This window comes from Mytilus californianus, unplaced genomic scaffold, assembly GCF_021869535.1.
Source record: "Mytilus californianus isolate M0D057914Y unplaced genomic scaffold, xbMytCali1.0.p SCAF_13, whole genome shotgun sequence".
Classification (NCBI taxonomy): Eukaryota; Metazoa; Mollusca; class Bivalvia; order Mytilida; family Mytilidae; genus Mytilus; species Mytilus californianus.
In genome coordinates this window covers 36,081,081-36,106,990 of record NW_026262615.1, presented here as the reverse complement: position 1 = coordinate 36,106,990, position 25,910 = coordinate 36,081,081, and the positions used below count along the sequence as shown (strand labels likewise).

General features: G+C 33.7%; 1 protein-coding gene across 1 annotated transcript in view; it reads right to left on the bottom strand.

Annotated features, from left to right (window-relative positions):
- Positions 1-24,048, bottom strand: part of LOC127723927 (uncharacterized) — a 31,293-nt gene extending 7,245 nt beyond the window's left edge. Inside the window, exons 1-3 of the mRNA XM_052230644.1 lie at positions 23,967-24,048; positions 22,788-23,009; positions 21,489-21,725 (exon numbers count right to left, since the gene is read on the bottom strand). Coding sequence (XP_052086604.1) covers positions 21,489-21,725; positions 22,788-22,964 — 414 coding nt within the window. The 5' untranslated portion in view covers positions 22,965-23,009; positions 23,967-24,048. The remainder of the gene's footprint in view (positions 1-21,488; positions 21,726-22,787; positions 23,010-23,966) is intronic.
- Between the last annotated feature and the right edge of the window lie 1,862 nt (positions 24,049-25,910).

The following is a 25,910-nucleotide window of genomic DNA, read 5'->3' as shown; positions in this document are numbered from 1 at the left end:
CAATCTGATGGACAGCAACATTGCTGATTAGTTCAGTCGCTGGACCATGATCTAGTTGACAGGACCTGAAAATCGCCGACAAACTGAGATGTACAGACAGTAGTGTAACTTTGTAGAAAATATCGTTGTCTATTGTAAGTAATTCCTATCAATCTGACTTATGCAGAAAACTTAACATTGCAAATTGCTAATTAATTCAAATTCACTGGACCATGCCCTAGGGGGCAGAGCCTCATAATAGTCGATAAACTGATATGTACTGATAGTAATGCAACTGTAAACAAAATATCATTGCTCTGTCACAAGTAGTTCTTATCAAACTGACTTAAGAAGACAACTTCATCATTGAAAATTGCTAATTAATTCAAAGTCACTGGACCATGCACTAAGGCGCAGGGCCTAAAAATAGTCGTCAAACTGATATGTACTGATATTAATGCAACTTTATAGACAATATCATTGATCTGTCACAAAGAGTTCTTATCAAACTGTCTTAGCAGAAAACTTCCTTATTAATTGAAAGTTGCTGGACCATGACCTAGAGGACAGGTTCTCGAAATAGTCATCAAACTGATACGAACTGATAGCAATGCAACTTCATACAAAATATCATTGATCTATTACAAGCAGATCCTATCAAACTAACTCAAGCAGAAAACGTAACATTGAAAATTGCTGATTAATTCAATGTCAGTGGGCCATGCCCTAAGAGTACAGGGCCTCGAAATTATTCATCAAACCGATACGAACTGATAGTAATGCAACTTCATACAAAATATCATTGATCTATCACAAGTAGATCCTATCAAACTAACTTAGGCAGAAAACGTAGCATTGAAAATAGCTCATTATTTCAAAGTCACTTAACCATGCCCTAGCAGACAGGGCCTGAAATTAGTCAACAAACTGATATGTACTGATAGTAATGCATCTTTATACAAAATATTATTGATCTATCACAAGTAGATCCTATCAAACTAAATTAAGCAGAAAACTTAACATTGAAAATTGCTAATTACTTAATAGTCACTGGACCATGCCCTAAGGGTCAATGCCTTGAATTAGTCGTCAAACTAATATGTACTGATAGTAAACCAACTTTATATAAAATATCATTGATCTATCACAAGTAGTCCCTATCAGACTAACGTAAGCAGAAATTCGCGGGTATGTTAAGGTTACAATACACCATTAGATTGTATGGGCACAGCCATTTTATGAGCATAACATGGTATTCAGAATTAAGAGTATGGCTAATCCTGATTGGTTGATATGTGCGCCCGTTATTTTTTATTATTAGAGACTTCGTGCATTCTGCATTATATCAAAGGCCAAACAAATTATTTTCCTTAGCCCTAACGGAAATGAGATGTCTTTTTAACGCTAGGACGAGACACGTATTTTTAAGTGCAAAATTGATAGGCATGGGAGATAAGTACAAAATACGTTAAGAAAAGCAACGCAAACCTATATTTTTTGGACCAAAAAATACTGTCCGAATAACTTTTCTGTAATTCTAGCAAGGTTTCGTTAAAAAAATCAACTTTTTAAAGTCTGTATCTCGAAAAAGGCTATCATTGTCGCCTATGGGGAAATTAATTGTTTATTTCAATCTTAAGGCAATTTTTTCAGGGGCAAATAACTCTTGTGATGCTCATGAATATTAATGAGCAACGTTATGTCTCCATAGTGACGACACTGTCCGCTTCATATCTCTGGTCATCAATCGCTCTCGTATTTTGTTCTTTTTATTGATAAACTATGCAGAATTAGATAAATAATGATAATTTGTTGTAATTTAAAACCATATGTCACATTATTTTACAAGCCATAACTTGTATTGTATGAAAATCCTTCTTGTCGATCTCGCAACGGAGGCGTGGCTTATTTTCCTTATTTGGAAAACCGATTCAACAGGAAGCTTGAAACCCACATGTTTTGAACGGACGGATTGTTTTTGTTGCATGAGGCGAAGAATGGCCCATGTACCCAAGGATTTCAGCATACACGCAGAATCGTACGACATAACTTGACTATGAGTAAGTATTCGGTCGTCTTTTTGCTGTTTTCTGTAGCCGACTATCTTCATTTTGACAAAAATCTACCCTTGAAGTTGCACCTTCTCCCCCTTTTTCCATCTGTTCAGTAAAATTTAGAAATTATCCCTGAACCAAGGATTTGTATAGTTTACTATGCCTGAACTATCTTAAATGCAAGTCCATTGATGGTCCACAGTGTTTATGTGCAATTTAGTTGAAGTTTTAGAATATCCATCAGTTGTCCTGGAAATTTGTTATGCTATACAATGTAGACCCCCCCCCCCCCCCCCCCCCCCCAATGTAGTTACACTTTTTGATATAAAAAAAAATAATGTGCTCTAGCCTATTCCATGGTTGGCCAGTTGGCATTCAATCTGTTTGAATTCATGAATCATGGATATTATTTCTTTTGAGAGCGAGTGATATCAGAACCTGAGATTGGCAACTCTGATAACAAGTTACTGGTCTAAAATGAATCTGAAGGCAACTGATAAACTATGCAGAATTAGTTTCATGTTCCGAATGGACGTTGTATAGCAGCACGAAGATTTTGCACAGATCACAGATCCAAATACGGAGAGTTTCTAAGTCTTTATTTGCACTTGCATCCTCACAATTTAATATTATAGGTCACTATACCTTGTTTTAACTAATAACTTCAGGCATTTTTGTAAATTGCACGGTGTTTCCAGCTAACTTTTCTTGCAGGCCTTGCCGGACGGCCATTTAATTTCCAGCTCCATATTTGAATTTTGACAAATAAAATTTAATTTTTTCAGACAGTAAGTCTAAGTCTTTTTGTGACTTATAAATAATTAAAATAAATAATTCAGACATCTTTATAATCATTTCGAACAGTTAAATAATTTTTTTTCCATTTTAGTTAAGTTTAAATTTTTGACCACATAGTCTGTAGTCTAGACTCCCCCCTCTCTTATTTTATTTTCTTGCTAAATCTATTTATTGCATATATATATATATATAGTTTAATCAAACCTTTAAACACACTGTACTTGTGTTTCAACCAATATCCTGTGTTTGAAAGATAAAAGAAAATTTAGTCCTCTGTTCCCACAAAGACTGATATATGTCTGAGACTAAAGTTGTAAAGTCAAGCAGATACTTCAGAGTAAATAAGAGAGATATTCAGGATAAAACAGCCCAAAGCCAACCCATAATTATATCTGATAGTAAAGGCAACTACATAAAGAGAGCCATTACAACTGAAGACTTCCTAAATGTAAAATTTATCACAAAAAAGGACAAAAAGTACAGCAAACTATTGATTGGGCCGAAAAAGAATTACCATCTATCTGTCATCAACACAAAAACATCACATTTTATATTTGGCTAGGAACCTGTTATTTAACCGAACTTAACAAAACTACCAGATACATCTCTCTTGTGAACCAAAACGATTCAAACGTCCGATATCTAAGAAGAAAATTTATTGAACTTAAGGCTGTCATCACCAAAATAAAACCAAAATCAGAAATCATCTTCTTAGAAGTACCGCCATACTCCATTCAGTGCTGGAACAGATCACAAGGCCACAAAAACCCGGACATTTTCAGTGAAGACGATCAAACCCTTCAAAACCAGTTATATCAATTCAACACCTTCATCCAAGAAATAAACCAATCTGCAGAAAAATCACCAAAATTTGATCTAGACATTCGAAAAACATCTAAAAGAAAAGGCGGTACTGACGAATACTACAATTTTAATCTATACAAAACTGACGGTGTACATCCAAACTCTTTATTAGCAAAGCTCTGGATGAGAAGAATAGCGACCAAAATTCTCCACCAATGTTATAGATAAATATCATCAATACAGTAGAATAGAATACTATATACATATATATATATAAACTTTATAACAACCATATTTAATTGCATTCATATATAGAAATATAACAGCTTTTATATAACCCTAGTCCATAGTGTATAACTAACACATATAGAGATATGTATCTACATACTCCTTAAACCCTGACATCAGAAGATATAATAGTTAACTGGAAAATTCTTATTTGAGCAAGCTTTTAGTGGGGACGCCCCGCTGAATGCACATTAATCTACATAGAACTTCCTCGTTAAAAAATAAATAAATATCTAAAGTGAAAAATGAGTATCCAGACTAGAACATCAGCAAGAACCAAGAGCAAACCTCAGCCCTATACACCAGCTAAATATGAAAATTTTAGTATCAATAAAACCAGGGCCTTGGACAAAAAGCTAGAAGCATGTAATAGAACAATGGACATACAAATTGAGCAGAAACATCAAAACTACATCCTAGAGCTATCATCAGCTGCTTATGAAATTATAAAGGGGGAAATAGACATATACTTTGAACAACACTCTACATACAAGCTCTTGCCAAAACACCAGCATGATAATCAAGGGCTATGCATCAGAACATCACATTCGGTCAGAAATAGAAGTAGTAACAGACAACTCTATCGTATCAATTTATTCCATACTACATCAAAGGTAGAGGTTAATGGCCAAGGTATGGAACACTTCCTGACACACATTGAAGATATAAAAGAAAGAATGAAATCAAGAGGGAACTATAAGATATATAACAAACAGATAGAGGAACAGATAAACATAATCAAGAGAAATGAAGCCGATATAGAAATAAGAGCAAAACAGAATGAGTCACTTGTAAAAACAACAGCTCATCAGCCTAAAACCAACCACAGTAATAGAATACTAGTATCCAAAGGGGCAGAATGTATACAAAATACTGACGAAGAACTTCTAAGTAACTGGAATAGAGCCATTGAATGGTCAGAAGATGAACCAACACCAAGTCCGGACACAAGTGCAGTCAGCATGTCTACTATACATAACTACTGTGCCACATGCAATCAGACAGCACAACCAGAAATATCCATAGACTGTATTGCATGCGGCCAACTGTTTCATTATACATGTGAAAACATTGATCCTGTAAGGATAAGCCAAACTGAAGAAGAACAGTATTCATGTAGGAGCTGCTCTATTATTGACATGGACATGGTTAATATATCAATGAGAAGCAATAACTCAATTATAGATACAGAAGAAACAATACCAAAAGTAAGTCTAGAAGAACAAGGCTCGACAAAGGAATATAGAGAAATGGCCCATATAGTTAAAAACGTGCCAGACAATACATCTAAAGACTGTCCAACTAGAAATGATGTTACGAAGGAAGAAGCAGGAAATGCAAACACAGAAGAATTAGAAATGAACAAAATGGCTACATACAAACAGCCTAACCAAATATTACAGAATGGCAGAAATGAACAAATAGAAAATGTAGATGAGCCAAAAAACATGATATCAAAACCGAAAAGGCAATATAAGTGCAAAAATATAAATGAAACTACTCAACAGCTGGAAGATCAATTAGCACAATGCAGAGCAAGACTAGTCATAATGGAAGATACCAATAGAGACTATAGAAATACAATCAATTTACTTAGGATGCAAACAGAAGAAAGCACCATTGACAAAGTAATTTAAAATCCTATCAACCAAATTGTAACTGTAGCAACAACTCGCAGGAGCAGACTATAAACAAAGTAGATATGATGCTGAACAACTTCAGGCTAGAAATGGAAAATAGAGACCTAAGAATTAAACATCAAATGGAAATGAATGAATTAAGAAATAAACTGCAAATAATGGAACTACAGAAAGAACTAAGAATGTGGCAAAGACCAGTAAGTCATGAATATTATCCTTATAACCAGAATATGGATAATACTAGGAACACAAACCAACACCAAATGAGTGATCAGCATACTGGCGTACAGCTAACAAATCAGCAATCCAGGATTCCTAATCAAGCCAATCCACTATTCATGAATCATTTGGCACCTCCACACTATAGCCAGATACCAACAGAGCAGAGCAGAATAAATCATGGCCATATACAAGCGCCAATGTACCACAATAGCAGAATACAGGCTATACCTGCAAATGGCCAAAGCAGCCACTATTACACTGGCTATAGAGGTATACCAACTGGCAGTATCAACACTAACATGATACAAAATGCACATTTATACAAACAGCAATATAGGATAGCTCCACAACCTATACCACAAAATATAAATTACCACCAAGGATATAGTCAACAACAGACAAACAGAAAGGAACAAAGTCAAAGAAACATCAATAAAAGACTCTATGACCAAAGAACAAACATGCCAGTAATAGCTAAACAAAGTCAGGCAGAAGAAATTGAAAGACAAAATCAACTACAACAACAAACAAATCAGGCTGATAATATCAACCAAGTAGATAAAGAACCAACAGAAGAAGCTAGAATGAACATCAATCTAACAAATTCAGCTGCTTTGACTACCGCGAAAAATGATGAAGATAAAACCCATACAGAAGTAAACCATCAAGCAGAAGTCACTTCCAGAACTGGTCTTATAACAACGGCTTCTAGTGGGGACGCCCCGCTGGAAGCGGACTGCCATCAGAAGTTTCCCTCTCAAAGGGGGGCTAATGTTGGTGGTCCTAAGCATCTAAAGGGACTAGTTCAGGCTGACAATCTAGAAACAAAAGAAGATGGGTATAGAAAGAAACCAAATCATTTTTTAGGCAGCGGCCGATCAAACAAGATAAAAGGGAGGATATCATTATAGGTACACTCAATGTACAAAATGTGAAGTCAAACGCTCTCTGTATCAAACACTTGTTAAGGGGTGTACAGGTGTTGTGCATTCAAGAACACTGGCTCTTCAATGCGGAAAAGAAAATCATAGCTGAAGTTGCTGAAAATAGCGGATACATAGCTAAAAGCGTTGACGATAATGACGACCCTGATTTCAACGTATCAATGAAAAGAGGATATGGTGGAGTAGCCATAATCTGGAAAAAAGAAATTAATGAAAATATAGAGGAACTGATAGACGGTGGAAATAGAATACAAGCCATACATATTCAACAAGGAGACAAACCAATATGTCTTATAAATGTATATATGCCATCAGATAACAAAAATGCAGATATCGAATACAAAGACACTTTGGCTCAAATTGATGAAATGATAGAGAAATATAAAGATACACACGAAATTAAAGTATGTGGAGACATGAACGGGTCACTCCATAGAAGCTCTACACCTCATGATAAAATTCTACAAACTTTCTGCAAGGAAAAATGTATAGGAAATACTGAGAAATGCCCATTAAAAGAAACATTTTATCACCAGAATGGTAAATCGAAAGGACAAATTGATTACTTCCTTTTCAAAAGTAACTCGGAAATAATAAATAAAATCAGACAAATTGATGTCCTTGACACTGACCCAGTGAATACCTCGGACCATGTACCTGTTTTTCTGACAATGAATAGCCAACTGAAAAAAGTAAGGGAAAAAGCAACAACTATCATAGCAAAACCTAAATGGACTGACTGTGACCATCAAATTTATAAGGAAATCATCAATAAAGATCTACCAAACCTCATGCAAAAATCAAAAGGAATCATTGAGCAAGATATAAGAAATCTAGAAAAATTGCTACATAAAGCCGGAGAAGCGGCAATCCCAAAGTATAGAAGAAAAATCAAAATCAAATCAAAGGGAAAGGCGATATGGAATGAACAAATAGAAAAGGCATCAAAGCAATCAAAAAATGCATATAAAGTATGGAGGCAACATGGAGCACCTCAAGAAAGAAGTAACGAGCTCAAAATCAAAATGACAGCTGCAAAAAGAATACTTCGAAAAGCACAAAGACAAGCTTATGCCTCTCAGAGAGAATCAACAGCGGGAAAAATTATGAAAGCTTCAAATGCAGACACAAAACTTTTTTACAAGCTTATTAACATGCAAAGAAAAACACCACTTACTAACACCAAGATACTGAAACTGAATGAAAAGACTGCAGAAGATGGACCAAGCATAATGAACATTTGGCAAGAACATTTCCAACAACTAGCTACGCCAACATTAGAAAAAAATTTTGACACTGAAAAGCTAGAGCTTGTAGAAATACAAAACAATATAATAGAATCCATAGAACGGGAAAAAGGTCAAGGCATTGATCATGTCAATGTAAAGGAAGTTGATAAAGCTATAGAAAAACTTAAAGCAGGAAAAGCACCAGATGAGGATGGAATTTCGGCAGAACACTACAAATATGGGATGGATGAGTTAACTCCCTTTATAGTACATTTGCTTAATTTAGTTTTAACATATCTGGATGTACCAATCTTCCTAAAGACAGGGATTCTTACACCAATCCTAAAGAAAGAAAAAGACAAAACATTACCATCTAGCTATAGAGGAATAACTGTGACTAAAACCTTTGCAAAAATATTACAAAGTAAACTGAAGGATAGAGTTGACTCTGTATTTAATAACATACAAAACTCCTTGCAAAGAGGCTTTACAAAAGGAGTATCATCACTATGCGCAGCTTTCCTCACATCAGAAGCAATCGAAGAAAGTAAGAAATTAAAGATACTGATGATTTTAATAACTCTTGATGCAGAAAAAGCATTTGACAAACTAAACCATGAAATACTATTCAACAAGTTGTACCATTATGGAATAAAAGGAAAACTCTGGATACTACTGAGAAACATGTATAAAGGCATGAGCATTAAGGTCAAATGGGAAGGTCAATGTACAGAAGATGTAATGGTGTTACAAGGAATTCAACAAGGTGCAAAACTATCTATAACGCTATATAAATGCTACAACAACGTCATACTGGATAGCATTTTAAAAAGTGGACTTGGAGCATGTATTGGTAATATACAAGTCCCTGCACCCACATGTGCCGATGACATTGCTGTCCTGGCAAATAGTACTGCAGACGCACAAGGAATATTAGACATAGTACAGCACCATACAAGCAGAGATCTAGTTAAAATCAATCCAACTAAGTCTGAAGCAGTTTTATGTAATGCAAAAGGCTCAAACATAACAACACTGCAATTCGAAGACGATGACATCAATATAACCAATGAAACCAAACATCTAGGTATCAAAAGAAACGAGCAAAACCGGGCAAATATCTCTGAAAGAATAAGAACCGGCAGGGCAACAATATACAGCCTTCTCGGAGCCGGTTTACATGTCAGAAGGGGATTCTCACCCATGGTCGCATACAAGCTATGGAGAACATATGCAGTTCCAAGAAGCATCTACGGACTTGAGGTGATGAACTTACTTGCAAAAGAAAAGGATATGCTAGAACTGGCAGAGAGAAAAATCCTCCGACAAATTCAAGGGCTTCCAAATATAATACAGCAAATATGGCTGTCTATACCCTGGTAGGAGCAGAACCTATTGCCATCACATTAGACAAAAATCTACTTACCTTCTTCATGAATATTGTTCGAAATTCAGGAACCATAGAATGTGAAATCCTGCGTCGACAAATAGCATTCTCAGACCAAAGAGGAAAAGACTTTATCAACAGAGTGGAAAAAACTCTATCAAAATACAATTTGAAATCTAGTAGTTACTACATAGAAAAACCACTTAAGAAAATCGAATGGAAAAGACTAGTAGGAATAAAGATCAAGGAATACTGGAAAAATGAATGTCACTATGAAAAAATGGAAAAAACATCACTTAAATACATAGAGATACAGAACAATCCATTAAATGAAGCACACAATATATGGAAAAGCGTAAAAAACAATAGTAAAGATGTAAAGGCAGGAGAAATAAAAGCAAGAATAAGTACTCAAACGTACATATTACAAGCCAAAAGAGCTAAGTTCGATCCGAAAGTTAACCCGACATGTACAATCTGTGAACAGGAAAATGAAGATCTGGAACATTTTATTCTACGCTGCAAAGAATTGGAGCAAATAAGATCTAAATATTGCTCAAAAATAGAACAGACAATGGATGAAATCGATACCTCAACATACAAGAAGATCATACAAGAAGGGAATTTACTGCAGCTCATAATGGACTGTACTAGCAAGGACATAAACTGTTACTCAACTGTGTATGAAAGCATTGAAACTCTGGCTAGAAATATGTGCTACGAGATGCACATGCTGCGCACAAAAAGGATTAAAAACTTGAACACAAGTACAGTATAAGTAAACTTTTTTAAAATAAAATAGTTCCCTACTTTACCATCTTACTATTTTATGACGTATTAGGACCTAAATTAAATAAAAAAATTTGCAAAGTTTTAAGATATCCAGTTACCTTTAAAGAATAATGATAAGATCCGAAATAAGGTAACTTTAAACTGTGAAGGTAAACTTATGTATATATGATGAATTGTTCTAAACCCCAACCCTTTTACATAAGTCCTATAAAATAACCTTCTCATTATAAATTCTGATGTACGTATAGCACCTTTAACTAACAATTATAAGAAAGTTTAATTTAAGACCACTTAAATTCTAAATTCTTATTTGTAAATATATCCAGTTCTTACTTAACTTATTCTTACACTTCAGCACATTATGAATATTATTTTTAAAATTTTATGATGACAATCCTATGAATTAGTTATAATATTAATTTTTAGTAATTATTATTGCCTAAATTCAGCCATCTGTACATAATTAAATGCTTCCTTATGTTCTAAGGTGTATATAGTTGCTACAATTATACCCTATGGGTAGTGCTCCACAATTAATGGAGGAATATACAAGAAACTGAACTGAACTGTAGAAGAAGAAGACACTAGACTGAATTTTCAACAAAGACCCCACCTCAATATTATCAATATAAACTGTATTGAGCACCTTTATTATCACAGAGTTTATAACTTCGCAGACAGTGTGTAGGCAAGACACTGCCAGATGTTTTGAAGTTAGCTATGTACATGTTCAAACTACACTTTCCCTCAATTTCAAAGCTGCATCATGCAAGGTCAGTTTTTAGACATGCCAAAACAACAAAAATTCTAGATTTTTATTCACATAAAGACTTGAAAGACTTAAAATTAAGTGTAACTGTATGCTGATTGATTTTTTATTCTTTGGCTACCGCAGGCCAGATTTTTATTTTCTAAAGAAAATTTTGCATAGTACGTATACCTATTTGTCTGTAGTGTACAAAAAAATGTAGTACTTACTAAATAGAAATTCTTATATATACATATGTATATACATGTACCGTTATTTTATTCTGTATGCTACTTTGTACATCTGTAGGTACATGTTGTAGTTCTTTAAGGGAGCTATCATTTGATTTTTATGGGGGGGGGGGGGGGGGGGGGGGGGGCTAGGATGAAATTTGAAAAAAATAGGCAGGACAGGAGTTTTGAGTAAAAAAAAAGGCAGGATGAGATTATTTGCCAAAAAAAAGGCAGGATGACAGTTTATGTAAAAAAAAGTCAGGATAAACTAAAAAAAAAAAGGCAGGACCGAATAGAGTGAAAAATAAAAAGGCAGGACCGAATAGAGGGAAAAATAAAAAGGCAGGACAAATTTTTTCATGCTAGCCCCCCCATAAAAATCAAATGGTAGCTCCATAATATGTATATGAATAAAAGGAGATGTAGGGTAGGGTGTACATTGTTCATTGTTCATTGTTTGGGGGGGGGGGGGGGGGGGGGAGGGTCCTGGGCCCACCTTTTCTGGGGAAAATTTGGTTGTTTATATATATAGGAAATCACTGAAGCATGACTTGAGCGGGCCCCTTCTTAGGCAGTCTGTGCAGTGGGCCCCAACTTATGAAAATTTCTGGATCCGCCACTGAGATAGCATCACGTTCAAGAAATAAAGCATCACATGATGCTGAAAGACCCTCGGGATCGCGAACACTGGGTTGCTGTATGGCGTTTAATGCTAATTTGGTATAGGGGCCCCCTTTTGTTGGAAAAATTTGGTTGATTATATTGGGAATCACAGAAGCATGACTGGAGTGCCCCCCCCCCCCCCCCCCCTTATGTAAAGTTCTGGATCCGCCACAGGTCCTATATATAGATTCCAAAAAGGCGAATTACCTACCTAAAACCTTTTTGTTTCAATTTGGAGGCTGGAAACAAGCATTTAATTTAAATTTGTTTTGGCCTGAAGAAAATTAAATTAACAAACAATTTTTTTTTTTGCAAAAACTTGTTATATTGATTGTTAGGGACTGTTTTACAAAAATGTTAGGTGGATAGTGTTCAGTTTTTAACACACCATTTTTTCACAGAATTATTGCATGTATACTTGGAATACAATATAAATCATAAATGTTTATATATGAAAAATATTTGTATCTGTAATACTGCTTACTGGATGGGTTCTTTTTTTTTTGTGTACACAATTGTAAATTGTTTCTTTTTTATTATTACAGGTTCAAGATGACAATGATGCGAACAAAGATAAGCCTAACACGTACATTGCAATAAGTGACTGCAGAATGTATGAACAGATGGTAATCCACAAGCTTTGTGTCAAAATACGTCTTTTTCAACACATATTCTATCGTCATCCAGAAAACATGGAAAACAATGTGTTCAGGGCAATATAACTTTTTGAAATGGAATAAAGTTAACTTTCCAACCAGATATTCCACAGTGTGATCATGGTGATGTCAAACAGCATGTTAAAAATGGTTAAAAAAAATCTAGTAACATTCAGCTTAAAGGTTTAAGGAGGAACCAGTTATTGACACCCACCATTTCTTGCCTGTTTTTCTAGAGAGAAAGAAAACCCTCCATTAACACATGATTAATAGAATGCAGAAAGTGAAAGATATGGCTAATTGACTGTTTAATTTTAAAATTAATTGAACCTACAGATGGAAACGTGTGTAAAGCAAAAACTTCATTCAATCTATAAAGTAATTCAACATCTTGTAGCAGCCTCGTGGAGATCGTTCCACAGCCGTACAGGTTGATCTAAAGTGAACAGTTCTAACTTTCAACACAGAGATTAATCTAAACAAGTACGATTTGATCAAAAAAGAATTTGTACACATATACATATAGTGGAAAAATTACATGTGCAATTAATTACAAACCAAGACCAACATAAAAGGGCTAAAAGTTATAGATAACTGTAAATTTACAAAAGAACAGCAGTATCAACATTTGAACAGTAACTTCATCCATTAATTTTTTGTCAAGCATGTGTATCAAAACATTAATTTGATTAAATATTTCTTTTTATGCACTGTATTTACAATTTCATGAGTAAGTAGGTCAGATCAATTTCAGATTTTTATGAAAGTTATTGGTCTTTCATCACAATTATTTATAGGTCACTGTACAGCTTTCAACAATGAGTAAAACTCTTATCATGTGCATTTATACATATAATTACCTGAGTTATGCTACATTAAATACACAAATTAAAAATAAAGACAGACAGCAACCAAAAAAGAACAACATCAGCTTTAGCTTGAGAGACTGGCATATAAAATGTGACAGTTAACATGTTTTTGAGAGTTTTACTGTGACATTAACATGATTAAGAAAGGGCATTAAATATCATGTACATGTATGGGTACATATAAAAATAAGAAAATGTGGTTTCATTGCTAAAAAGACAACTCTCCGCAACATGGACAATCAACTAAATGATGTAGAAGTCAACAACTAAAGGTCATTGTAAGGCCTACAACTATGAGCAAAATTAAAACAACATAGCCATTTAGCTTAAATGCTCATCTTGTAAATCGTATAGCTGCCTTTAACAATTGAGGGTGTTACAGTACAAAATTCAATAAAAAGAAACCAGAAAAAAAGTTCAACCCTGAGAAATCCTAAGAAAATTAGTGTAAATAATGACACATGAAACATGCAGTGATGGATCCAGGTTTAAAGTTTGAGATTCAGGTTGTTCAATAGGAGGCGGTACCCCGTACTTTTAATTCCCATGTTACAGAAAGTTTCATGTACATTCACCAGCTAAATTTAGGATTTTTGTCGAGCCTGTGACCTTTGTCGCAGAAAGCTTGACAAAGGGATAGTGAGGCGGCGGCGGCAGCGTTAGCTAACTTTTTAAAAGCTTTATATTTTAGAAGGTGGAAGACCTGGACGCTTCATACTTTGTATATGGATGCCTCATGTTACGAAGTTTCTGTCAGTCACATGTCCAATGTCCTTGACCTCATTTTCATGGTTCAGTGACTACTTGAAAAAAAAGTTGATTTTTTGTAATATTAAATTTTCTCTTATTATAAGTTATAGGATAACTATATTTGGTATGTGCGTACCTTGCAAGGTCCTCATGCCCGTCAGACAGTTTTCACTTGACCTCGACCTCATTTCATGGATCAGTGAACAAGGTTAAGTTTTGGTGGTCAAGCCCATATCTCAGATACAATAAACAATAGGTCTAGTATATTTGGTATATGGAAGCACTGTTAGGTGTACATGTCCAACTGGCAGGTGTCATCTGATCTTGACCTCATTTTCATGGTTCAGTGGTTATAGTTAAGTTTTTGTGTTTTGGTCTGTTTTTCTTGTACTGTATGCAATAGGTCTACTATATTTGGTGTAATGAATGATTGTAAGGTGTACATGTCTAGCTGTCAGGTGTCATCTGACCTTGAACTCATTTTCATGGTTTAGTGGTCAAAATTAAGTTTTTGAGTTTTTTTTTTCTTTTTTCTAATACTATATGCAATAGGTCAACTATATTTGGTGTATAGAAATATTTTATGATCTATATGTCAGTCGCCCAGGTTTTATTTGACCTTGACCTCATTTTCACGGTTCATTGCTCAGTGTTAAGTTTATGTGTTTTGGTCTGTTTTCTTAAACTATAAGCAATAGGTCAACTATATTTGTTGTATGGAAGAATTGTTAGCTGTACATGCCTGTCTGGCATGGTTCATCTGACCTTGACCTCATTTTCATGGTTCATTGCTCAATGTTTAGTTTTCTTGGTACATGTTAAGTTTATGTGACAGTTGTAATAAAGCTTTATTTTTAGGACTATCAACATAATATCAAAGTAAATTAGTAGTAAAGAAGGCGAGACATTTCAGCGTGTGCACTCTTGTTTATATTTTTGTAATATATTTAAAAGAATCTACTATAAGGTGAAAAATGTCAGTCAAAATGAGAGATAATAAAAACCCTGGTGACTAGCTTAAGTATAGATATCAATGAATACCAGCAATTGACAAGTTCAAATTCCATGGACAATGCAGAAAAATAAAATAAATATATCAATAGCTCAATCAAAATTGATGTCAAACACACAAAATGTGCAAAAGGACATCAGTTATGGAAAAAGAAATAATTAAAGAAGTTAAACATAAAAGCAACGATTTGGTATTAAACATGAATCACAGGAAAAGTTGAACTTGTGCACGTATGTTCCATTAGATTGTATTTGGACAGAAAACATACTTTCAGTAGTGTTAAATTTACAGATACATGTAATAATACAGTATTGCCAATTCAAAAATCAAAATTAGATATAGGAAGATGTGGTATGAGTGCCAATGAGACAACTCTCCATCCAAGTTACAATTTATAAAAGTAAACCATTATAGGTCAAGGTACGGCCTTCAACACGGAGCATTGGCTCAACAGATGAGACTTCTATGCTTATATATTTTTCTTCCGTAAAGTTCCATTACACAGATTGCCCTTTTGCATACATTATATATATATGTACCACTCAAACTTTATATACTGTAAATTCAGAAATTATTGAATGCGAATAATGTGACTAGGTTAGTATCGCAATAATAATAACTTGCATTCTTATAACTGAAACATACACATTTATGCAGAATTATTTGAAATCACAATCAATAAACATTTTTTGGTAAAACTGAGAATGGAAATTGGGGAATATGCACGTCAAAGAGACAACCCAACCAAAGAGCAGATAACAGCCAAGGCAACCATTCTTGAATAATTGCAATAATAAATGCATGCAAAAATTTCAGTATTGACAGTTTTGAAAAATTGCTGGGTATCCTGATTTTACATGTTTTATAAACTGTTTTTATTTTAAATAATAAATCATTTTTTTTATAATAAAAAGTTGAAAATTGACATATAAATATATATATGTGAAATCCCATTTTAAATAATTCTAGTGTTGGTTATTATTATATATAAGTTTATCCAGATTTTTTTTAAAGAGGGGTAAACAAGAAATCTGTAAGAAATACATGGTCACACAAAGACTTTAATGCCATTTGTCTGTTTTTATATCAAAATTAGGAGATGTAGTATGATCGCCATTGAGACAACTATCCACCAAAGTTCAAAGGAAGTAGAATTTAGCAATTATACTTTATAGGCAACTACCGCCTTTGACAATGAGAAAATCCATAACGTACAGTGGGCTAAAAATGACTTAGACATAAAAAAAAAATTGAGAAATTTAACAGCCTAATTTATAACAAAACAAATATGACAGACATGAACCAATTTAAAGGAAGCCACTGAACAAATGGTCCCTTTAATACTGTAACACAACAACACAAATTCATTATTTTTGTCACAAAATGAAATGTGATGCTTGATAACACTTTATACATGATGTAGATAAAATGTATGCGAGTACTGACTGGGACATCAATTTTGAAAATGGTAAGAACTGGAAAAACACAAAATTAAAGAAAAAAAGTGAAAATAATTTTTCACACAGCAACCCCCAGAAAAAAATTTGTCTGTGTAGCACTTGTCTGATTGAACTTGTCATACTCATTTCCAAACATATTCTGCAACTGAATATGTCAGAACTGCTTCTTTTCTTTTATTCTTCTGTTATATAATTTTTAATGCATACCATTAGCATAAATTTGAAAACCCATATTTAATAAAGGATGTATATAGTTAGAGATCAAGGATTTCATTTATATAGTAAGAGATCAGTGATTTATATAGCAAGATCTTGCTATACACAAAATAAATAGTCTTATATGAATACACCTTATCGCTATTTGTCCGCCATTACTGGACATCACACAAGTTCCCGTAAAATTTTGACGTCATAATAGAAAATGTCTGACGCCACAATGGAAAAGTGATTATTGTATGACGTCAAAATTTCGAGCGGGACAGATTCTCGGGTCAAGCGGGAATAGCGATAAGGTGTACATAAACCACCTGGGGCTGGAGGAATGTAAATGGTTGATAAAAAGAACCAAGGACAACACATAACAGAACTCATATTACCAAACTATACACCAGGAGACTACTCTTCAAAGTTGAAGCGACCAAATTTGCATAGAGATTGGTAAAACAATTTATATTTATGTTGAAGGTGGAACTGCACATATTTTGTCAGTCCTTTTTTGAAGAAAATTCAACATTCTACATACAATTGAAGCCTAAAGAGGGGCATCAAACACAGACAACTTGTTTAACTATCGTCGGTTACTGCAAAGGTCAAACGATTTCGACATATATTGTCAATAAGACCAATTTATGTTGAGGTTTAATAATGTCAATATTCCCGCATCGTCAACTGTGACAACAGAGTTGCGGTTCTTTGATGACTGTACGAGTCCTTAGTGCGCTTTATTTTATCGAAACCATAGTTACCAATTCTAAATTCACAAAAAGCGGGTTACCAGAGACAATATTTCTCAAAAAAATAAACTGAAATAGAAAGCTATAGATATAACCTAATAGAAAAGTGCTGCGCGCTTATTGAATATGAAACTGTATTCAAAATAGGAACGAAACTATGTACAAATTTAACGTTATATGCTGCCGGGTAAACTAAAGATATTATTTTTATTTAATATGTTCACTTCTGGAAAATCGCGCAGCACTTTTAATTAACGGGAAAGCACAAGGATTCGTTTAAAAAAAAGTTTGTTGTCATAATTTTTATTCAGTGTAGTAACCCGTTTTTTGCCAATTTGGTTAAGGCATTTTACCCCTGTAGAAGGCACGTGACCTAGGCGATCATGACCAAAAATTCGGTTTACTGAATCCTTACTACACGAATATATAATTTCAACAACTTAGATTCCTGAATTTTGGTTTAAACAATTTTTATTCTTGATGTATCATAATTTTGCCACTATTTACGTTTCAAAGTTCCTTAACCTACCTTAAATTTAACAATTGTTTTCCAGAAAAGCAATCATTATATCTTCTTTTCCGCATCCCTGGCTTTCAAATGTTTACGTGTGAGTGTGCCTAATGAAACCAAATCCAGAAATGCGCTTCGAACAAACGAAACTTATATGTTATTTTTTTATTTGTAGACGGAGAGCAGCGATTATCTGTAGTACTAGTTATAATCAAAAGTACCCATGAAGCTGTGGAAAACCATATTTAAAGTCAGGTAAGGTTAAATTCTTCTTATTTTCATTATATTCTACGTTTTGCTGACAAGTGAAGTTTTGTGGTAGTGATTCCTAATAGTCATAGGGTTTTAATTGCATTTCATGCAATTTTTACTAAAACATAATCAATATATAGACCGTTTACAGTTCCATACATTCCAGTAACTAAAGACCTACCTAGTCTACTTGTTTTGAACTCTGGTGTATAGTTTTCCCATTTGCAATCATACCACATCTACTTATTTTTACACTTGTCCCGCAAAATTGAATTTGGTCAATGAACGATGCAATTAAGGTCAACAACAAAAGACCCTGCTAGAACATGCATCTTACAAATAATCTATAGACCACTATATATTGACTTCTGTACATTTTTGTTTAACGGATATTGTCCAAATAGTATCCAGTATATCACTGAGTGTACATAGCTTTTTGAGTAATTAAATTATAATTAAGGAATGTTTATGAAGAAATAACATCAGAAATGTGGGGCACACTGAACACTGGTTATTTAAAAATGTGCACCACATTTTTTGAGTTTTTTTTTAATACACAGAAAAAATATTATAGTCATTCCTGATAATTTCATTATAAATTCCATTTTTAAGGAGTGAATCATAAAAAACGTTGATGAAGTCACGGTCACATGGCAAAATCATGTCTATATATATATGAGCTACCGATAGACAAAAAACTTTCAGCCAATGAGATTACGTGTATCATCCAAAATTAGATTAAGTCGACAAAGACAACACTATAAACAAAATAAAACGGAAGAAAAGACCAACAACATTTTTACTAAATCTCACAGCACCATCAAGACATATTCGGCGAATGGAAGATAAAAAAGGAATAACTGGAATCGATCAGAAGAACCAGCACACACCTATATCCTGGTGCTATGGACAAGTCTTCATTCCCTGTAAAGTATTTGACTTTTGAAAGCAAAACTCTTTTGCATGTTTAATACCAGTACTGTATCAAGATTAGAAATAAGGGCCAAAAGAAATATATGCTTGTTTCCTGTCTCAGACCCTCCGACCTAATATTTAGTGCATTTGCAGAAATTTGCGGAAAAGTTGTCCGAATCTGTCAAGCAAAATGCAAGGGGTCGTCTCAAATATGAATTGTACGGTGCACTTGATTCATAAGATGTTTTTGAGCAAATTAAACCAGTCATTGAACGGAGCGTATAATCGCTCCACCGTCAAAAAGCAGCAAACTTTGAATTCACAGTTCCCTTAGGATGTGTTTCCTATCATCATTTCCTTGATAGAGGGTTGCTGCTCACAAGGAAGCTATTAAACCAAAAGTTACACATTTCAATTGGATGTATTGTCAAGTTCATAAACATAATACACATAATATTTGAAGCTAGATACGTACGTATGAATGATTTGTTTATCTACATAATGATGTAGTGTACACATAAAAAATAATCCGGTTTTCTGATAGAAATATTTTTCTGTTCCACAGGTACGAAAATAAAGGGAGGTTTAGTTAACCAGGGGTGGGAGGAGCGAGAACAGATAATCAGTGCTGATAACAAATTCTTGTGCCAACCAATTAGAGTCTGTTGCGGCCATTCTGGCAACCCAAGAAAATTTTCATTAAGTTTGGTTCGAATGGGCCAACAAGTCTTTGGCGAAAGTATGTCAACCAATCACAGGACATGGTGGCCACAGTATTAAATTTATCGTAATAATCAGTCGCAGATTTGGCGGAGGATCATTCCAGAAACATTTCTTCCGTCTAATTTCAAACATAGTAGATTTCGACGAGAAGTCAACTGCTCAAAGGCTGGGGTGGCAATTTTGAAAATTGGATAGGGCTGTAAGACATAGTTTTTGTAGTAAACCATCGAAAGAGCATGGTTATAAGGGTCATTTAAAAAAATGTCGAAATAAGCAAAATTGAATAAAATTTTTTTTTGAAACCATTCTCTTTATGTTGTCTATCCTGTTACTTAAACTATAGTAACAGGATATGTAGTAACACTATGATAGACAACTTTCTATATTTATGAATGCTGTTGTGAAATAACTTCTCCCTTTTTTGCAGTGATAATGTTTTTCTTCTGTGGTTTTGGTTTCCAACACGTAATCATATTTTACAAGTATAATATTGTTGTCATTTATAGAGTTATTGGTAACAGCATAGGCATGACAGAAGGGTACGCACTTAGTTTTTTTCAATTAAGTTCTTTTCACTACACTGATATGTGAGAAACGTGCCGTGTAAAAGTTTTAGAATGCTTTGTGCTTTTTATCACTGAGTAGTTGCTTATTTTAAAAGGAGAAATAATTTATCGGTTGATGTAGTATCAGAAACAGGATAGTCATGCATTTCATTTACGCCAATTGAAATTAGTTATTTTAAAAAATGTTACATAGAATAATAGAAACTGTCATTTTTCGTTAGTTGTTCTAAAATAGTTCATTTTGCATAATTCAAGGCAATCAGAAAACATTGGGGAACAATCTAAATTTGTTATTCTGACACTGTACGCACATAAATTACGCAAACATCCGACTTAAATATATTTAAATCTAATTAAAATATATCTTAATGGTGTTTGTTATTGATTTAAAAAAATCATAAATGCTACATACTTTCATTTAAACACTTACAGTTTCTCATTAACCATAAAGATTTAGCATAGGTGTCCGGAAATTCGACATTTTTTATACCAAGTTTTGTTCAAATACTATTTAAGCCTGCAAAACAACCGGTCAACGAAGGTTGCCAAGTGGTCATGGCAATAGTTCACATCTAACTTTGGTCCAAGTGAGCTGTTTCCATTCTCAATTTTAACAAGAGGGTGGGGTAAGATTTGTTAAATTTTATATGACAGTTTATTGTTTCATTCTAACAATTATTTACCTTTCAATGCTAAAAGTTTAGTACTTTGTTTTATTTTGAGACGACCCCCTCTCATGTCAGAGTAGGTGTAAACAGTCGGTACCGAGACTTTCTGTGAAATTCTAGTAGGCTAAATGTCAATCAGACAATTACCTAATAAAAATGATGGATTATATCTTTCTTCTCTCCTAAATTGTGCCGAAATGCTTATTTCGTTTTGAGTATTATCTGTCACAGTCTGAAATTTATCTGTATTTCAGCTAAAAAAAAAATAAGAACAAGAAATAAAATTATTTCCCTGCCTACCCCATTTTGTCAGCTTAGAGGCGGGAAACAAGCATATATATATTTCTTTTTGGTCTAACTTGATAAACATACTTGTTGTGATATTTTGTTGTATGTTCCTTTGTTAATCAGTTGAAGTAGTGGTGAATGTGTTCTATTTCCTGTAATTTTATGCCATATTACTTCCGGTCGGTAAAGAGGTTGTCCTATATCCATCCATTTCAACATTATTCCAGCAATTCCTTTACCAGCGTATTCTTTGGAGACTCTAACTGCCCTAGTAACTATACTTCTCCCATCATCTACAGTTGTCATTAAAGTAAATCCTACCTAAAGTATGAAATATCTTTTTAATATCAACACAAAATATGTTGTACCTTATAATTTCAGGCTCCTAAATTGACCTTTTTTCATATTTATATAAAAAAACAACCAATTGATAAAAATACTTAAGAAGCCCAATCAAAAACTATCAGTTTAAGAAAAAGACAAACAAAAGTCAACCATTAAACAGAGAACGAAAGATAAGCCACACGGCCCCCATAAAAACTGTAATGGTCTCGTCCATAGACGAAGATTCAGCAGTTTCTGTTCCACAAGTGACATACGACATGTAATTCCTATTTAGATTCGTTGAACATATCTGGTTTGAATAAATTACCAAAATTTATAATCTGAAATATTGGGATTTATCAGGACAAGAAAATAATTATTGTTAGGCACTGATAACCAAACCAAAGGTCATCAGTAATGAGATAAGAGAAGAGAGAATATTTGTAAATTATGATAGTTTATACACTAATTTTTTAAAGACATATAAAGGTTTTAAAAATGCATTTTTAATTGTTTGAAGTGTTTACAAACATTCAATTGTCATAAAATAGACCTTATCGACATGTATTCAAATCCGGATAAGTTATAAATTACACAAATTTGTCATGACGTCATAAACCAGTTGGAGCTTACAGAAAAATGTAAAATTCCTTTCTTAAATAAGTATGGCGCAAGATTTGCTTACCCTTCCGGAGTACCTTAGATAACCCCGGTTTTTTTGTGGGATTCGTGTTGCTCAGTCTTTAGTTTTTGATGTAGTGTTTGTCTTTATGTCGTTTTTCGTTTTTTGCCATGATTTTTTTCTGTTGCTCTTCGATTTTTTGGATTCTCCCTTTAATATCTTCCGCCTCTTTTCTAAATCATGCATTGTTTATGATTGAATAAATAGAAGAATGAACATAAGTTTTGACGAAGTTAAAAGATCAAACGGATAAAAGTAATGACAAACAATAAAACATCACGTGGAACGCATATACTGGGTTCATGACTTTTATCTTTTTTAGAAGACTGGTCTTAATATCTAAATATTTTGGTTCTCAAAATTAAATATGATCATACAAATTTATCTCCGATGACAGCAGCATACATCTCGTTGTTTGGTAAATCAATTAACATATGGAAATAATCAGGAAGAGAATCACCGCCGTTATATATCTCAGATGGGGGAAATATAGCCATCACTTTCTCATAGTCTTCTTTTGTCACCCTTTTACATCTTATCAGGTTACTGTCCATTGTGTTAACTTATACAGTTAAAGTTATCAAGTTCGTCTTTTATATCTGTCAAGATAAAGTAAGACTCCAATCATTGTGATCTTAGACAATTGAATACATCATGAATAGCTTACTTGATTCTTTGTTCCTGTGGCTTCACACAGAGAAGTATAAACAAGAATGAAAAGCAGATAGCATTATCCTTTAATTTTTCATTCCAAACAATCCTTTTTTTGTGTATCCATAACAATGCTCTAAATCTATAGATTCTAACCAAGAAACAAAAATCCGTGATAGATTGGGGATAAATGTACATTGTCATTGGTATTTTAAAATAGTAGCAACGAGTTCCATTGTGTTCAGTGACCATTTGATTTTCTGGGAACGGGGCAGGAGGAATTTAAAAAATGGATAACTTGCCCTGTTAAGAACTAAAAATGAGTCACTTTGCACATTAGATAGGATGGAATTGAATATTCTGCAACACAAAATTCAGGAAACTAATGTGTACAAAAGTTAGAATAAACGACCAATCCTCCTGCCTCCCCCCTTTTCCATCCCCCAATATCAAATGATCGTTCCCTAGATGCGTCAATTGTATTGTATACTATAATATATACATATATATATAAGGCGTATATTTAATTTATTCATTATGCACAGTATCGTTTTTCATTATACCGATCAGACGTCTTCGTAAGAAAGATCGTCTTATTATCTAGACATTTTATATTATACAAATAACACCAAACACACACAATCATTTCGTCGCTGTGCTGCTGTTTCATTGACTGCACCATTACATCTCATGATACTACTTACACGTGTTACTTTGTTTACGTATCTGACTATATTGTATGATAAGTACATGTATACATATAAATACAAGATTTTGAATGAGTGATCGTACCCTTTCGACTGTCTTTTAACTGGCAGTGAAATTAGAATTCATAATTGTTACACATTAAATCAGCAAATGCAACCACAATTTTCCGGAGAAGTACATTTTTAATAATTACTTACTTTGAGTCTGAAGTCCGCTGGGTAGAATTTCTTATAGATTATCGATCGTTACCTGGATTGTGTTGTGAAGAAATATGACCGTAAAGTATATCACCTGATATTTAATGGGAAAGATCAAAAATAGTTTTTGTATTTGTTTGTTTGTGGTAACTAAGTATGGTAATTATAGTGTGTGTCTGTTTCATTTATATGGTCTTTAACAAAAATTTGGAGAAATTCAAACATTAAAAAACTCAAATAGTATATTCTAACTTTCGCAAATATCCTCAAATATGATTATAACAAAAGGAAAGATTTCACTTTCGAGAATATTTTTGGTTTTGGTTTGTAGTGACATTCAATTAAGTTCTTATTTAATTGTTTGATAAATACTCGAAAGAAGGAGCCATGCTATTGTCGGTTCTTGAAATTCTAATATTTATTTAACAATCTTTATGCGGTTTTTATTTAATTTTTTTTTGTTCAACTAGTAAAACGGAGAGGGTTGAGATCTAAAATAAAACTAGTTTAAGCAGGCCATAATAATAAGCTGACCCTCTCCCTTGCAACATACGGGTATCTCAGACACCCCATAAAGGACAGGGAACCAGTCTAGCCATAATAATTGTATTTTCAAGTTCATGTTAGAACATGATTATTTAATGGTTGAATATTGGTTTTGTTAAACGTCCAGTGATAAATATTTCATTGATGTTCAGGACGATTTTTTTAAACATGGATTGCTTCCTATGTTTTGTTTTGAGACCATGTTAATTGATTAATTTGTGTTTGCTTAACGTTCAGTGCAAATATTTCTTGCATATTCAGGACAAAAACAAATTAGAAATTAAAAAAGAATGTTGTGCAGAGTTAGTTGACCAATATTAATTATGGAAGTTTGAACAACCACGTACTGGAGAGATAAAATCATACATCGAGGAAAAAACTACAATACCATGGCAAAACAGAAAAGGCGAAGAGTCAAACACTGGGCGTTTCTGGATATATGTGTAAAAATAAATGTCTATGTATGTGTGGATAAATTGTGTTAAAAAATGAATATTTGTTCGTTTTAGTCACTGGTCAAAATGATCTCATAATTCATCAAATTTGTCCTGGTCACATTGATGATTAACAACCACGTGTCCAGTACTCGTGTACGGGGTCACATTTTCAGAAATAAAATTAATTGTGTCTTGAAATCTGCACAGATATTTCTCAAAATTTTGTACATTTCTTCTTAAAAGCTTTTAAGGGTCTTTCCACCATGTGACGATATTGGCCTCGGACACTAGCTCATAAAACACGTCTTAGCTGAACGACATTTATCATCAAAGAGAGAGTAAACTAAAAAGGCGTTTTCAGACAACACTTGTACAATTCCGTATAAACATATGAAACTGATTACACACATAATAAATATATATCTAAATTCATGTATAGAACAATTCCCCTCTGTCAAATTGATTGGAAGGCAGAATCAAGTAATGTGCTCGTTACTACAGGAAACGTACGAAGGTAGCCATATATGATGATTTGATACTGCTGCCCATGAAAAACTTATATAAATAGAAACTACACAAAAAGCTGTATCCGATTACCTTTTTTTATTACAGTTTGTGTTTTATTCTTCTTCTGACACTTACTACACTTGTTCCATAAGATCTCGTTCTTTTAAATCCAAATTCTTCGACGGCGCAGTCCAAAAACGTCCAACTAGTTCCTTTGCTTGATATACCACTAAGTACTATATATTCACTCATTGACCGACAAAGAAACGTAGCAAAGTGTAAAATGAGGTGCTCTTTGATATTCTCAGACAAACAGCCATAAACGTTGAAAATAAGAACCATTCCAATTGGTGCTTGAAAGCAATTACTTATTGAAAGTAAAGTTCTTTGTGGACAACCTAAATCAGACACCACAACCGCAGTTCGTTTTGAAACGATCAGATGAGCATTAGAT